This window comes from Hemicordylus capensis, chromosome 3 (assembly GCF_027244095.1).
Source record: "Hemicordylus capensis ecotype Gifberg chromosome 3, rHemCap1.1.pri, whole genome shotgun sequence".
Lineage (NCBI taxonomy): Eukaryota > Metazoa > Chordata > Lepidosauria > Squamata > Cordylidae > Hemicordylus > Hemicordylus capensis.
In genome coordinates, this window is record NC_069659.1 from 184,960,552 (window position 1) to 184,977,998 (window position 17,447).

The 17,447-nt window shown below is 44.6% G+C and overlaps 1 protein-coding gene across 3 annotated transcripts in view; it reads right to left on the reverse strand.

Annotated features, from left to right (window-relative positions):
* Positions 1 to 12,291: 12,291 nt before the first annotated feature.
* The window catches only part of OLFM4 (olfactomedin 4), a 121,014-nt gene continuing 115,858 nt past the window's right edge, over positions 12,292 to 17,447 (reverse strand). For all 3 annotated transcript variants that reach the window (XM_053304691.1, XM_053304692.1, XM_053304690.1), the window contains one exon: positions 12,292 to 16,019. In XM_053304691.1, coding sequence (XP_053160666.1) covers positions 15,214 to 16,019 — 806 coding nt within the window. In that variant the 3' untranslated portion in view covers positions 12,292 to 15,213. The remainder of the gene's footprint in view (positions 16,020 to 17,447) is intronic.

Genomic DNA, 17,447 nt, shown 5'->3' on the forward strand with positions numbered 1-17,447 from the left:
TGGTGCAGCAAGAGAGCAGCCTAACAGAACTTCCCAACCAGAGGCAGAGCCACCATTGGGTGAAACGGGTTCAAAGATCCTGGGTCACCACCCCTCAGGGGCTACACTCCACAGCCCCAGACACACACACCCACATCTGATATGAGATGTGATTTCGCTTCCAAACAGGGCCGCTTTAAAAGGTAGAGAGAGTCACTCCGCCCCGTGCTGCCAATGCAACAGGACCACGCAGCCCCGTTTGGGAGCCAAACCACGCCCCTACGTCTGATGTCAGATGTAGGGGTGTGGCTAAATGCTCCCTACGTCTGACATCAGATGCAGGGGGCAGGGCTAGGGAGCTCGCCATGGCAGGCTAACCCAGGCCGCCACTGGCCTCCCTCCACCCCTGTTCCCAACTAACTGCACCCATACACTGGGGAAGCAGAAAACCGTGAGGGTTGTACAGCCCTCAGAGACATATTTTTCGGTGGCACAGAGAGCTTCCTGGGAAAAGAGAAGGTGTGAAAAATTGCTGCTTCCCTGAAATGCTGGTGGAATTAGTTGGCAACTTCAATTAGGCCCATGGCCCCATCCAGGGGGGCAAGGGGGCAGTCCCTCCACAATTGAGCCAGTCCCATTGAATTCAATGACACTTATTCATAGGGAAGTAGGTATAGAAATGTAGCCTTCTCCCCTCCACCCCCACAAATAGTCCTGTGGACACCCATAGTTAGCCTGGTCCCTTACCAGTACATCCTTGTTCTGTATGTCAGCCAGCATTGCAAATGTGGTCTGACCAATGCAGTACAAGTGGCCCTTGTTATCTCTAGACGCCGTATCAGTGGTTTTGCGGTTTCGCAATTAGGTCTTAGAGACCTAGTTTCATTATCCACAGGTAGAAAAATAGGTGAAATTCACCTATCCGTGGTTTTGAGTGGCCAGAGATGACCCAGAAATGACTTCTGATGTCATTTCTGGCTGCCATTTTCCAGCAGAGAGCCATTTTGTGGCTCTTTTAAATATATATATATATATATATATATATATATATATATATATATATATATATATAACAGTCAATAAAATAGCAGCAATAGCACAGCATATTATACTCTGTGCTGAGAAAATAAAATCACGAAATCATACCTTCCTTGATTCCTTCCTTCCTCCTCTCCTGATGTGTGTCCTCAAGGACACACTAAAGGCTCTCTCTGCCTCCCCTCCCCAGACCCTTTGAAAACATTTTGGAATTTCCTCCTTTTTTGTTGCCTCTCCCTCCTTCCAGCCAATGGAGGCATAGTTCCCATGACAACACTAGATTTGTATGATAACAAGCCAATCAAGAAGCAAGGAGATCTCAAGCCAATTGGAAGCCAGTGCCAGAAAACCAATAAGCAAGGAGGGAAAGCCTGCCAGAATGGTGCTCAAATCACTCAAATCTATTCAAGCTCAAATTAGGGTCAATTTGATTTGAACTCAGATCAGGCCCTTTATTCTAAGGGTGATTTGATTCATGTTTGAATCGCTCGAATCAGCCCAATTTGAGCTCAGCTTGATTCAACTCAAATCGATTTGCACATCTCTACACTGTGCTGTTTACAGTTGCAGAAGGTCAGAAGCAACTCCAAGTAAAGATGGTAATGAGGGGAAAGGGCTTGCAAATCCACAAAGTCCAAACATTCATCACCAAATCACTTTGTATCTTGTCTCTGGTCAGAAAGCTGCAGCAAACAAGACTTTGATAGCTACAATTTGTTTCTTTATTCTCAGACTGTTGTAGCTTGTGCCCCTTCTCTTTCTCCTCTCTTCCCCCTGTCTTTCTTTCTTTCTTTCTTTCTTTCTTTCTTTCTTTCTTTCTTTCTTTCTTTCTTTCTTTCTTTCTTTCTACCAGGGCCTTCTAGGGACAAACTTCTGAGAAAGGAACTGCAGTGATAAGACAACAACAACAACAACAATAATAATAACAATGTTGACCCCAGATCTTTGCTTTACTTTCCTCTCCCCCAAGAATATCATTGCATTGTCCCAAGGACCCTTTAAAGTAAAGTTGCGCCGTCGACTCCTAGCACCCACAGAGCTCAGTGGTTTTCTCTGGTAGAATACAGGAGGAGTTTACAATTGCCTCCTCCCGCACAGGATGAGATGATGCCTTTCAGCATCTTCCTATATCGCTGCTGCCCGATATAGGTGTTTCTCACAGTCTGGGGAACATACCAGTGGGGATTCAAACCAACAATCTCTTGCTCACTAGGCAAGCTATTTCCCTGCTGCGCCAATAGGTGGCTAAGGACCCTTTAACTATACATTAAAAAAGAAAAAGAAATATTTTGTAGGCCTCCACTGTGACATAATTTTGGAGCAAGATTTCTGACTTTCAGGACTGGGTTTGGATCAGAAAGACCTAGTTCAAATCCCACCTCAGTCATTAACATAATGGACACTTTATATTCCTCCTCATCTGGTGAAAATACATTTCTTTATTGTATTTGTATCCTGCCTTTCCTCATAAGAACATAAGAACTGCCCTGCTGAATCAGGCCCAAGGCCCATCTAGTCCAGCATGCTGTTTCACACAGTGGCTCACCAGATGCCACTGGAAGCCTACAGGCAGGAGCTGAGGGCATGCCCTCTCTCCTGCTGTTACTCCCCTGCAACTGGTACTCAGAGGCATCCTGCCTTTGAGGCTAGAGGTGGCCTATAGCCCTCCATCTAGTAGCCGTTGATAGACCTCTCCTCCATGAAGTTATCCAAACCCCTCTTAAAGCAATCCAGGTTGTTGGCTGTCACCACATCTTGTGGCAGAGAATTCCACAAGTTGATTATGTGTTGTATTAAAAAGTACCTCTGTTGGTTGATCCTAGATTTTGTGGCAATCAATTTCATGGGATGACTCCTGGTTCCAGTGTTATGTGAGAGGGAGAAGACTTTCTTTCTATCCACTTTCTCCACACCATGCATGATTCTAAAGACCTCTATCTCGTCTCCCCGCGGTCGTCTTTTTTCTAAACTAAATAGACCCATGTGTCGTAGCTTTGCCTCATAAGAAAGGTACTCTAGGCCCCTGATCATCTTGGTTGCCCTCTTCTGCACCTTTTCCTGTTCTACAATGTCCTTTTTTAGATGTAGTGACCAGAACTGTATGCAGTACTCCAGGTCTGGCCACACCATCATTTTGTATACGGCATTATAATATTAGCAGTTTTATCGTCAGTCCCCTTCCTAATGATCCCTAGCATGGAATTGGCCTTTTACACAGCAGCCACACGTTGAGTCAACACTTTCAATGAGCTGTCCACCATGACCCCAAGATCCCTCTCCTGGTCTGTCACCAACAGCTCAGATCCCATCAACGTATACTTGAAGTGGGGGTTCTTTGTCCCAATGTGCATCAGTTTACACTTGCCAAAATTGAACCACTTTTGCCATTTTGTTGCCCACTCACCCAGTTTGGAGAGATCCTTTTGGAGCTCCTCACAATCCGTTTTGGATTACACTACACGAAAGAGTATGGTATCATCTGCAAATTTGGCCAGCTCACTTCTTGCGCCTACTTCTAGATCATTTATGAATAAAGTAAAAAGCACCAGTCCCAGTACAGATCCCTGGGGGACCCCACTTCTTACTTCTCTCTATTGTGAAAACTCTCTATTTATCCCTAACCTCTGTTTCCTGACCTTCAACCAGTTAGCAATCCACACATGTACTTGTCCCCTTATCCCATACCGCTAAGTTTCCTCAAGAGTCTTTGATGAGGAACTTTGTTGAAAGCTTTTTGGAAGTCCAGGTATACTATGTCAATTGGATCACCTTGATCCACACACTTGTTGACACTCTCAAAGAACTCCAAAAGGTTTGTGAGGCAAGATTTACCTTTTCAGAAGCCATGCTGGTTCTCTCCCAGCAGGGCCTGTTCTTCTATGTGCTTTACAATTTTCTCCTTGAGGATGCTTTCCATCAATTTGCCTGGAATGGATGTTAAGGTAACCGGCATTTAATTTTCCAGATCACTCATGGATCCCTTTTTGAAAATCGATGTTACATGGGCTTCTTTCCAGTCCTCCGGTACAGAGCCTGATTACAATCAGGAAAGAAATGCAAGATGACAGTAAGGGAGGCAAAAAGAGAGTTTGAGGAACATTTGAGTTCTTTGAGGACTCTTGGATGGATGCCATCCAATCCCTGGCAATTTGTTAGTTTTCAGTTTTTCCAGACAGTTTAGAACATCATCTCTTGTCACTTCTATCTGACTGACTAAATTATATAGCCTCCATCCCCAAAAAGCCTGGTTCAGGAACAGGTATATGCTCAGTATCCTCTGCCGTGAAGACACAGATGCAAAGAACCCATTTAGCTTCTCTGCAACCTCCGTATCCTCCTTAATAATCCCTTTCACTCCCTCATTGTTTAATTGTCCAACCGTCTCCCTTGCAGGTTTCCTGCTTCTGATGTATTTAAAGAAGGTTTTGTTATTCCCCTTGATGCTTTTAGCTACTGTAAATGTTCCTCAAACTCTCTTTTCGCCTCCCTTATTGTCACCTTGCATTTCTTTTGCCAGAGTTTGTGTTCCTTTCTGTTCTCTTCATTTGGAGAGGCCTTCCAATTTCAGAAGGAAGTCTTCTTCCCCTTTATGGCTTCCTTGACATTACCTATTAGCCATGCCGGCATCCTCCTGGACTTAGTGGTACCTTCCCTCCTTTTGGGTATACAGTCTAACTGGGCTTTTAGTATTGTGGTTTTGAGTAAACTCCATGCATTCTGGAGTGAAGTGACTCTCCTGATTTTCCCTTTCAGCTTTCTTTTCACCATTCTCATTTTGGAGAAGTTTCCTCTTCTGAAATTCAAAATGTCTGTGTTAGACTTCCTTGGTGATTCTCTCTCCCTGCATGTATGCTGAATTTGATCGCACTGTGGTCACTGTTCTCTAAGAAGCCTCCAAGAAGCTCAGGCCAGTTTGTGTTCTATGCTCACAGGAACTCTGCTAAGAAGAGTTGCTGTTTTCACTAAGGGCAAATAAAGCCCAGGAGGGTGATGGAAATGTTTCCAGTGCTGGTCACATTCAGAATCCCAGCTAATTAGGGATCATGGGAAGAATCAAACAATTTATCAACACCTTCATAATGATCCTCCACACATCATGAAAAGGTGGAACCCTTTTAATTTTGACAAACGTGTTCATGAAACTGCCATCCCCATTTCAGCTCACCACACCTACCATACAGATAGGTAGAGCTGTGCACAATCGCACATTCCAGATTGGATCCTAATCTGATCCAATCTGTAACCACAGAGACCAGTTCCAGGACCTTTGGACCAGTGTTCCCTCTAAAAGGGATTCCCAGATGTTGTTGATTACAACTTCCAGAATCCCCAGCTTCAATGGCTTTTGCCTGGGGATTATGGGAATTGTGGTAAACAACATCTGGGAATCCCTGTTAGAGGGAACACTGCTTTGGACCCTTCAGAATTCTATCTGACATTTTTGGAGGGGAAATTCCCACAGAAATGCTTTGGACCCTTCAAAATTCTATCTGACCTTTTGCAGGAGTGGGGGTTCCCCATAGAAATCTATGGAGAAAGTTAAAAAAAAATCACTGGGGAAAATGGCTAGAAAGGGAGCTCTAAAAGTTGACACACAAGCAGGTAAACGTGGCTGGTCTCTCTGTATTTAATTACAAGCGGATCTGACCATCCGTTGCTTTTAAATTGATTTCTTAAAGGGTTTTAAGTAACCCAGAAATTGTACTCACAGAGAATCTCAGAAAAAAAGGGATGTAACAAACAAGAATCTCAGGGGAAGAGATGTAACATCTGAGAATCTACCACTTTATTTTTTAATCTGTAAGTAAACTGATTGGTGAAATAAAGAAATGAATGCTTGGGCAGGCAGGGAGGTGGGTGGATATATGGGGAAAGATGGCTTTTCCCCCAGGCACAATTGTATCTCTGCTACCATTTGGAGCTCTGGGATCCCAATAATTTTCTGGAAATGCTTTGGAAATCCCTGAATGTTATCGGATCATTCTGGACCAAAATAGGCTTCCCTATTTCGGATCCGGATTATCTCTGATACCCTCCAGAATGGCCCATATCAGGCTGTTTCTAGATTTCCAGACCCAGTATTGTCCTGCTGATAGGCATTTATAAAAATCTATTTCATAGGGCTGACATAGAACTGCATTAAAATTCAGCCTTGAAAGGAAAGGGGGAAGAAGTTATCTACATGTTCTAGAGAAAAGCTCCTTGCTCACATATATTATAAATGTAAGGATAAACTTATGAAATTCAAACATCACATTATGCGAGTGCAGCTATTGAAAATGCAATTTCCAGCAGAATGTTTACACAGTTGTCTGGAAGTGCCTTGTTTGCCCACCACCAAAGATGTTTTCTATTCTCCCCACGTAGCAGCAAGCAGAAAAATTCACACAAAACCACAGATGTACCAGAAGTCCAGACTCAGAGCCTGCCTTTGGTATTGCATGTTGTACATTGTAAAAACAGTACTTGCTGGCTTCTGTATGAAGGATGAAGACGTTAGCTGTGATAGATGATGGAAACTGGGGCAAATAGGCAATCCCTCCCTAACTAGATTTAAAAAGCAATCAGAAATAATGAGAAAAAGATGGCTAGTAAAACAAATGGGAATATGAGTTTATGCAGCAGCCTTGAGAATCGGATTAATTAAGTTCAGTTTCAGTTTCAGTTGAGTTTTATGTGGATCTATAGACCCACTCTTCTCCAGAAGACTGAGGTCACATGATCCTCTCATGCATTCTTACAATAAACATATCTGGAAGGTTATTATTATGGTAGTTATTATTGCCATATAGAGAAGAAAGAATTGAAAGCAATCTGCCCAAGGTCTCTTAAGGGATTTCTCACTAAGCCAAGGAATGAACCCAAATCTCCAGCCTCCTAAATAAATATTCTATCTACGGGGAGCATTTCACCTCTTCGGGTGGTGACAGGGATCACACTAAAAATGGTATTCCTGTATGCTAGTTTATTTATTCAATGTATTTATATTGTAACTTGCTTTTTCAATAGAAAACTTCAACAAACCAAGCCAGTGGAAGATGCTCCAGTGGAAGAAGCTTACATTCTGTCCCTCTGCAGAGTTGTTAGGTGCTGATGGAGTCTGAGGGGTAATGGGATGGGGTGCTGTTGTGCCAGGCAGGCCAATGTAAGGGGCCTCACTCTCTCTCTCTCTCTCTCTCTCTCTCTCTCTGGCAAAATAGCTGGCCACTAATAGAGTTCTCTCCCTCTCCCTTATAACATTCAGAGACACTCACTCAATGAAATGGCATAAGCACATTTAAGCTTCACTACCAGTGACAGTCAATGCAAAAAAAGTGGTCTGTCACAATGAGTGACATGTTATGGAGGCAAGGAGAAATTAGTACAAGGGTAGCATCCTTGGTGGCATTTCATGAGGTGAATGTGATACATAGTTCAGGCCTTAGAAGAAGCAGTCTCAGGCAGAATGCCCACAGATTTTCATCTGGTAGCTTATGTAAACGGCAAAACATATTCTGTCACCTACACCTCTTTGCTGACTCCTGAGGCATGAAATTCTACGGTCTTCACTAAAGGACTGTCCTTCCCACTGGCTTCACTAAAGGACTGTCCTTCCCACTGGCTGACTTTAGCTCTGGGAAACATTGTTTCAGATAAACACAGTGATTCTGATGCAACAAGGAAGATTCATTTGTGGAAGAAGGTGTCAGTTCGTGATCAGCAGATGTGGATGTTTGTTAAGATGCTGTTAGTGATGAGTGAGGAAGGGAAGAAGATCTACCCCATAGGGAGGATCTGCTGCTCATCCTTCACAGGCAAGCCAAAGAGGACAGTAATGAGCCAAGAGGACCTGAAAGTATTTGACGTCAGCGAGTCAATGCTGAGACCATCAAGATGTGTCCAGGCTGTGTGAGGAACTCACCTGTATAAGGCCTCTGATTTTACTGATTGGTGTGGTGCTCTGGAGGCAGTTGTGCCAGGGAATCATGCCAGGAGCAGTAACTCACAGCAAACCCATCCTTCCTAGCCATCCACATGACCCAATTGTGGCTGCTCTACAGGCAGGTCTACTACACTCCTATAAATGCCTGCTCAGTTACAGGCTACGATGGTACCTCCATGATTCCCAGTGGAGGTACCAGTGCGGCCTGTGATGGAGGAGGTGTTTGTTGGAACAGACCTGTCTATGCAGCACTACAGGTCTGTTTCGTACATCCTTACAGGCAGCAAAGGCAGGGTCTGCTCTTGTTCTCTGTGTAGTATGTAATCCATTGTTGTTCAAAGGAGCAGATATTATTCCCTAATAATTAAGGAATAATTAGCTGCATTGCTTTGACTGTGTGAATCTTTGTCCGGCATGCAGAGGCACACTAACCCCCGGACCTTGGGGACCCGGTCCGGTCCCCCAAGGTCCGGGGGGGCTCTAAATGGCTGGGGGGGCTTGGCAGCCACCCTGTGCCCACCAAACCTGTAGGGTTTTTCCCCCTTTCTACAGCCAAGGGGTGCCTGCGGGGGGAGCAGATCAGTCTTTCTCCCTTCTTCCCCCTCCCACAATGGCAGAGAGACCAGAGGGACGCTGGCCGCATCCGTTCAGGCCAGTGTCTTTAACAAAGTGTGAGGCGTGCCTTTGCAGTTTAGAGATTGTTGCAAGGAGGTTTCAGGGGCCTTCGCATGTGGGGGGGGGCTTGTGGCTGGGGGATCTGGGCAGTCTGGGCGGCCAAATAATCTTGGTGTGCCTCTGCCTATGTGCCAACTCAAAAATAGCTAGCATTTATATAATACATTTGGAGCATTCAAAGTACTTCACATACATTACAGTGTTAAGAGAAGACGGCAATATGATAAGCTCTGGACCCTTTTCCTTCATGGCTAGTAAAATCTGCCAGGGAAGGAACAGGTAGGTGGTTGGAATTATTACTGCTTCACTTGGGAAGGCAAGATGCCATCGAGCCTCAAGCAGGCGGTGGTAAGACCACTCTTTAAAAAGCCCTCCCTTTATTCCACCAATTTTGATAACTATTGGCTTGGTTCAAATCTTTCCTTTTAAAGCAAGGTGATAGAGTGTGTGGTGTCTGTGCAGCTGCAAAGGGTCTTGGATGATATGGTTTATCTAGACCCTTTTCAATCAGGCTTTTGCCCTGGGTTTGGGACTGAAACTGCTTTCAGAGTCCTAGTGGATGACCTACACTGGGAATTAGACATGGGGAGTGTGTTCCTTTTTCAAAAGAGCTGCACTGGCTGCCAATTTGTCTCCAGATCCAATTCAAGGTGCTGGTTATTACCTTTAAAGCCCTTAATGGTTTGGGCCCTGGAAACCTGAAGGACTGCCTGCTCCCAAGGTTTTCTGCCTGCCCAACAAGGTTGTTGGAGGGGTGGGGTGCGGCTTTGCTCTGTGTGCTGATGTTGAGAGAGACTACATTGCTGGGCATGCAGGGCAGGGCCTTCTCTGTTGTTGCCCCCAGGCTCTGGAATGCTCTCCTAGTGAATGTGTGCTCATTGCAATCCGTGGTGCTTCTAAAAAAAACCCAACTAAAGACCTTTTTATTTGATCAGGCTTTTATGTCTTCAGGAGCCTCCAAGTCTCTCAGCTCTCCTGCTTCTGTTTGTCTTTTTAATGGTTGTTTTTTGGTATAAAAACTGAATAAGCAATCAATCTCTCAGCTGTACCTACTGCAAAGGATTGTTGTGAAGATAACATGAGAGGGCATGTATTCTTCCCTATCCTTGGAGGAAAGGCAGGATAACAATGTACGGGATAACAGCTAACGTAAGATTTGAATCAAGTACTTCCCGGGCTACCCCAGGTTTCAAGTGAAGGAAGAAAGGGTCCCCCTGAACCCTTTCTAGTGGTTGAAACTGGCAACTGAAACGCCCTCCATTTTTTCTATTATTATTTATATCAACACTCTGTGTGTCCAAATTATAATGACCCAGAATACAGCACTCCTATAGGACACAGTGCACAAGAACAAATTCTGTGGTTTGACACAGAATCATTATTCAACAGGGGGCCTCAGCCATTCCCAGCTTTCTGATTAGTGTACCTACATAATCCATGTCCTTTCAAACCCCTGTTCATTATATTCACACATATAGAATGTTAGAGCTGGAAGGGACCTTGGAGGTCTTCAACCCCACACTCAGTGCAGGAAACTGCAACAGCATCCCCTAACAGATGGCTGGCCAGCCTCTGTTTGAAAACTTCTAAAGGAGAGTCCACCACTGTATGAAGCAGACTGTTGAACTGCCCACTAGCTCTTGCAGCTAGGACATTCCTCCGACTGTCTAGCTTAAATCTGCTTCTTTGCCTTTCAGCCCATTGGTTCTAGTCCAGCCCTCAGGAAGAACAGAGAACAAGTCTTCTCCTTCTTCTATATGGTAGCTCTTCATATATTTGAAGCTGACTGCCGTATCTTCCCTTAGTCTTCTCCTTTCCATACAAAATTTATTCTGCTCTGTTAACCATTCCTCATAGGACATGGTTTCCAGACCCCTCACCAGTGTCATTACCCTCCTTACAATCCATTCCAGTTTACTGGTGTCCTTAAAAGATGGTGCCTGACTCTCTTCCCAGTAAGGTCTGGCTGGCACAAGCAGAGTGAAAATCCACCAAGGTATCTAGATTCTTTTCACATGTACTGCTGTCAAACTAGGTCTCCTCCAGCCTGTATGTATGCATTTGATTTTTCTTACCCAAATGTAGCAAAAATTAACAGCTGCTCTGGGAAACAGCAGGCAGCAGTTTGTGATTCCTTAAAAATATAATGTGTGAGCATACAATTGAGGCAAATTTCTTATTTGAATATGTTTTTTTCTGGTTTTTGTCTTTAAGGAACTATGGTTTAAGGCCAGTTCAGTTTTGTGGTGAATGATAAGTGACATGAGCTTATAGGCAGGGGCATAGCTACGATTGAGCAGATGGGTTCAAATAAGCCAGCCCCCCCCCCAGCTCCTCAGGGACCCCCAGCTCCACCCCTCCCTATTTTCTTATCTCTCTCCCTCCGAGGGGCTACCGAGGAGAGGGGTGAACACAGGACCCCTCTCCCCTAGCTACAGCCCTGCTTATAGGTTAATTCTAGCAGGTATGTGAAAAAGGCCAGCATCACACCAGCTATAGGCCATGGTCTAGTGAAGTGGAAAATGTGTGTCTGCATATGGGGGTCAGGAACAGGGGCATAGCAAGGTTGGAGTGGGCTCAGAGACAAGATTTTAAAATGCCCCCCTCACTGAAGTAATATATATATATATTTTTTTTAAAAGGTTTTGTAAACTGTGGATGGTGCAAGTCATTTAATGATACTAGAGAAAAACATGCTGTTCTGGTAGCTCCAGGTCTTAACATTCACATCAGTTTCAGAGGATGAATACAACTGAAGGAAGCCCGGCCAGGTGTGTTGCTGGGGGAGTCAGTCATGTGACTTGCCTCTGGGTCCCCCCCCCAAGGCAGTGGGCCCCCAGACAACTGTCTCCCCTTGCCCTATTATAGTTACGCCCCTGGTCAGGAAGGAGGCTGGGCTAGAACCCTTTCTTACCTATAGTTTTCTGTGTGGAGGAACATTTCATGATAGAGGTGCAATGGATCATATGACACACAAATACGCATGGGCACACACCCCACCTGCATTCTGAAGAGATGCAGTTCAGACATAAATTTAACACCTCAGTAAGAGCTAGGTGGCTCAAGGTGCCTGTTGAGTAAGCTTCCCCAAGATGCCATCACAGAATCCAGATGGAATGTGGTCATCAAATCAGCTAACAGATTGCACTGTGTACTTGCTGACATGTGGCTCCACATCCTTTTCTTTTCTTTTTCCCCCGCAGGAGTCACTTAAGCAGCTATGTCCAGAGGTGTGTGACCATCACTGCTTGAAATGAAATGTAGCCCAGTTGACTGCCTGCTGTTTCCCAGACCAGCTGTTAAAACCAACTCAAACTCCTAAAGAATTCCATTTCGCTTTTTCTCTTTCTAAAAATAGTTTATTGCCAAAAAGAAAAGTGTGTGTGTGGGGGGGGGGGATCGCTGAAAAAGGACTATTCATTTTTCTGTAACATGGAAAAAACACATTCAGTGCCAAGGAAATACAAAATCTGTATTCAACATGAATTATGCAAAGTCTTACATTTTATGCAAATACACTTGCATTTCCCAAGCTAACACAATTTCTGTATCTTATTATGAGCCACTTTTGATCATTCTCCTCCATCCCCCCCCACCACCACCCCGCTTCCATTCAGTATCTGTAATGTTTGTGGCAAACAGGAGTGTGCTGCCAGCAGCTATGGCAGTATTTAAAAAAAAAAAAAAAATGACTGGAGGCTATCCAGGAAGGACATGTAGCCCTACAAGGCTAGACTCCACCCACAGAATACTAGAGATCTTTGCAGACACTGGCTGTGTGGATGTTTATAACTCTATCGCTAAAGGTTGTTCAGAAAAATAACAACCTGAGATTCTACAGAGTCCAAACTCTGTGCCAGATAACCAGGCTTTGTGCAAAATGCCATATGCTTACAACGAAGAAGACAGTTGCCTCCTCCTCCCTCCTCCAAGATTGGCCCTGGAGCCACCGGGGAATCAACATCAATCTCTAGGTGATCACTGAAGGCAACCCTGGAGATGTTAATGGCTTAATATTGTGAAAAATACCGGGGGGGAATATTGGAAGGGGGAAATCTCCAGGAATAGTTCCAGTCACGATTGGCAACCCTAATGGAGAAGGGACTAATAGTTCTAGTGCCAACTTATACAAAACTCAAAGCAAGTCATGATACCAGGAAGGCACAAACAATCCTGACTGTAGGTTTGCTTACATCATCTTGTTAACCAAAATAGAATAACATGCAGGTCATGATGCAAATCTTGTACCTGATCAATGTGTTCAGATGCACCCATCTATCCCAATCCTCAGCTGAAATCAATAGGCATAAGCATGCTTCATACTGTTGCTGGATCTTGGCCTGGATCTCATTGACATCATTGTGATTTATGTCAGATTAAATGGATTGTGAAGCTCCCATTCATTTCAGGACTTGCACAATAAAACTTTCAGGTAGTGTGCCCAAGAATGCATCCTCATGATCTCCCCAAAGTACACCCAGACGAATTTTTTTCACAGTGATCCTTCCACAAGTCCCAACACAATGGCATTAATGCCATGACCACTTTCTAAAGGATATCCACATGGGGATATCCTTGTGGCAGGTGATGTCTTGCTGCAGAGCAGACATGCCTTGTTACCTGTGCACACACTGTCGAAATAAAAGGAAGAGCAATGTGGTTCAAACTGAAGAAGGGAAACAGCCTTTCACAATGCTATGAATGAGCTTTGCCAGTTTCACTCTAACTATCTAAAGCAGCCCCAGGCAAATGAATGTCCAGGCTTATTCCTAGCACTGGGAGAGGGAGACTACTGCACAGCTCCCTTAAAAAAGAAAGTCTAAAGCAGAATATGTTTTACACAGAATGTGAGGCATTGCTGTAGAGGGACTAAACTTGCTGGTTTCAATTTTTTTCTTCCAGTATCATGTTAATAAAGTGAAGCATACAATTAAAAGGTACAGGTGGGGAGCAGAGGGCAAGGAGAATTTGCTATTGCTACTGATGACACAGATACTATCCAATTGGTGCCTACTGCCTATGACATGCATATGCTGATTAACATATACAGCAATTTAAACAGCAAAGGATACACTAAGGGTGGGCAGGTTGAAACACATTTCTCCAGAAATGAACTATTGCAGTTTGAATGTGGGGAAACCACAATATCCTTACAACAAGAGAGGTGCTGCCTCAAGGGAAGAATTGGTAAGCTTGCACAGCAAATGTCTGAAGCACGTAGTGTACAAAAGGTGCTTTTAGTAGAAGAGTAGCAGACCCTTCAGAAAGAAATGAATAGGGTGTGCCCCCCCCCCGCCACAATCCAAGAAGACCAAGGGCCGAGTAGAATGATACGGGACCCAATGGACCTGCAATTCCAGGCCTCCCCTCCCCTGCTCTCCCATCTGCTTTTGGGCGTGCAGCAGAGCTGCCTCTCTGCAGTCAACGACTGCAGGGGAGCTGGCTGTGCTGGCATCTTTCTTGACAGAAGGACAGCCCACACAGCCAATCGGGCTGGAGTGAGGGGGTGCCAGTGTTCGGATGGTATTGGTGCCCCAGAACCAGAGTAGGAGGTGTCCAAACTCCACTCTGAACTGAAGGTTCAGAGTAGAGTTCAGGGAGGGTCCCTTCTTGACTTCAACTCTGGTTTCCCTAATTCGGACATGCGTCCAAGGAAACCAGAGGTGAAGGGACCTCTTATGTCTGGCTTTATCTACCCAGCCTGCCATACACAATAGGGATGTGCACATGCCATGAGCTGTGTACTGGGAGGGGGAAGGACACCTGCGCTCATGGCATGTGCACTTCCTTGTTGCATGTGGTAGGCCAGGCAAATGGAGTATCATCCAGGTATGAATATTTTCTTCTACTAACGAATGAACACATCTGGTAGAGAAAGAATTTTGATCTAGATAGACCTATGCTTTTCATCTTGCAACAAAAGTGATGTCACAGTATGACAGGAGGCATTTGGCCCGACAGATTACTGCTGTACTCGGCCCAAGTGGAGATGGCTAGGGCAGCAGCAGTGCACCAGCATCAAGGTGAGGTGGTAGTAACTGTGTAGCCTTCAGAAGAGGTACCGGTTGGGGAAGGAGGGAGCAATGTGGACGGGAGGTCAGGAAGTAGCAGCAACTGAAGTACCCTCTCCATAGCTACAGGAACAACTGTAAGGCAAACTGTCCACTTCTGTGCACAGCAGCATCTCTGGTGGTGGTGGTGGTAGTGGTGGTGGTACTCACAAAAATTGGACCTGCAAAGGTAGTACTTGGGGAAATGGTTCAGTACTATCTATCTGTCTGTCTATCGATCAATCGATCTATCTAGAGAAGCTTGAGGTAGACAGCTGGTCTGCCTCAATAAAGCACATTATATGGGCACAAAGTTAAGCACCCATTGATGGACCTAAGCACAAACTTAATCAACTGCTACTGAAGTCGCTGGAACTTAAAAGTACTCAACTTTGGCTCCAAGTTATTAAAACATGATGGAACATGAATCATTTCATTAACACTGCCCCACCTTATTCTTCAAAATGTCAGACAGCACACTATGATTTATAAAGAGATTAAATCTCTGCTTTCCACCCCAATCTGGCACTTTTAAACATGCATAGAAAACTATTCTGATGAAAGAGGGTGGAAGATCAGGTTATGCCGAACAAGGTAGCCATCATTGTATATATACAGTTTCTGATCTAGAGGGCAGTAGTTGATGCTCTGAATTGTTTCAAGTACTTTATCTACATAAATGCTTATTCTGCCTTCCCTTCCAGTGTTTGTGTCGTAAGTGTAAAAGATTTCTTCTTTCCTAGTATTGACAGGCCTCGTGGCATAAAGCACTCCACATACGATGAAAGCACTAGACACTGATGGCTTATATTGCTTTGTTACCCACGTATCCAGCACATCAAGAGTTGTTTCATTGAGTCTGCTAATCACGATGTTTCCTGTGCTGGCTTCTGTTGAATAAATTACCCACAACCCACTCTCATCCACTGCAAAATCCATATCTTGCCATAATACACCTGCATAGGAGAACCGATTGTTATAAACAGCATTGGCAAGTGCTTTTCTCAGCACTACTGTGTTTGTACTTAAATCCACCTTGGCTATAACATTTGAAGCATACACATTAAAGTACATGTAGTTCTTGTAAACTTCAGTACCACTGCCTTGGCCATACTGATATGTATCTTGTCTTGAGTTTTTGTAGAGCAATAAATTATCATAGGAACTGTAAAGTCTCCAATACTGCAAATATCTCCCATCAGTATTTAGTGGTGCAACCCAGAAGAGCTCCTGTCCTGGGGCTTGGGGAGAGGAATATTTTCCCCAGGAACCATATTTGTAATCAAATCCTCTCCAGTTCAGCTGGATTACATAGGGTTGGCTGATGTTCACAATTCCACCATGACTGCAGCTTCCTGTAATAAACCAAAAACAGAAGTATTTACGTGTTAACTTTGTATGAAGGAGTTGTTCAAGATTATCAGGAAAAGAGAGCATTTTTCTAAACTGTTCGCCTCTTATCACCCTTCTCCCCAACATAGAGCCCTCCTTCTACACTCTTTCACTTTCATCCCTATCCTTTTTCCAATTCTTACCTAGTTTCCTGCAATCCATGGTACTTACTTAGCTTTCTTCCCAGAGCACCCTTTTTCTACACCAGGTGGCTGGCTAATGCACTGGTCAGTTTCTAACTGAAAGAAGTTATCACAAGGCAGTTTTCACAGATTGAGGCCTTTCTCATTACTGGTGAGAAAGGGCTCAAGGGAAAGCAGGAGGAAGGCTGCTAGAACCTAACCTCCCTGCAGATGATCTCTCTTGTTTCCCTGGGTGGGCGGATCGCCATCCACACGATTGCTGGTAGCTGCCGGCAGCACAGAGGGTCAGGGGATGGGAAGCATCACCCTGCCCCCCCCCAAACTCCCATAATTCACCACACGGGTATGCGGTGCATTGTGGGGATTCCCCACAATGCAGGGGAGACCCTGTAGCCTCCCAGCCCCAGCTGCTGAGCACTTGCTCTCTCAACCTCATTTTGAAGGAGGGCTCCACAGGCAGGTTTGCTGCAGTGGCAGCCGCTTGCCTACCACTACTTCTCACAAGCAGCCAAGAGCAGGCTTGGCCGCCTTATCCTGCTCTTGGCTGCTCGTGAGAACAGCCTCATTAAGTGAACCATTCTAAGCAAAAATGACAGCCCTATAGAGACAGGAAATCAGTGTTGTGGAATAGCTTTAGCATTATTTATGGTTATGCTCTTTCTACTGTTCAAAAGATTTCCGATTCGAATAGGCAAATAAAAGAAAAAATGTGGCTATTGTCTAATGACAATATTGTCTAATGACCGGGAAGACCCGAGTTCAAATCCCCATTCAACCATGAAACTCACTGGGTGACTCTGGGCCAGTCATGTATCTCTCAGCCTAACCTACCTCACAGGTTTGTTGTGAGGATAAAAATAACCATGTGGATAAAAATAACCATGTACACCGCTGAGCTCCTCAGAGGAAAACCAGGATATAAATGTGATAGATAGATATACAGATAGACAGATAGATAGATAGATAGATAGATAGATAGATAGATAAAGACTCTTTCCCTGGGATTTGTTTACCAAGAGAATTTGCCAAAAAAACCCAGTGTGCTTTTGTTTTGAAATTAGGACATCTCAACCAAGAAGTTTAAAACTGACACCTCTACTAAGTCACAGTTCTGATCATTCTAGCCCCTTGGTGGCAACTCGTTCTACCTGAAAGCCCTCATTCTACCTGAAGGGGTACAAGGTTGTGAGCCAGACCCTCAAGGCCACTCCTCTAAGTTGCCTCTGACAAGTTTCATGACCACACCAG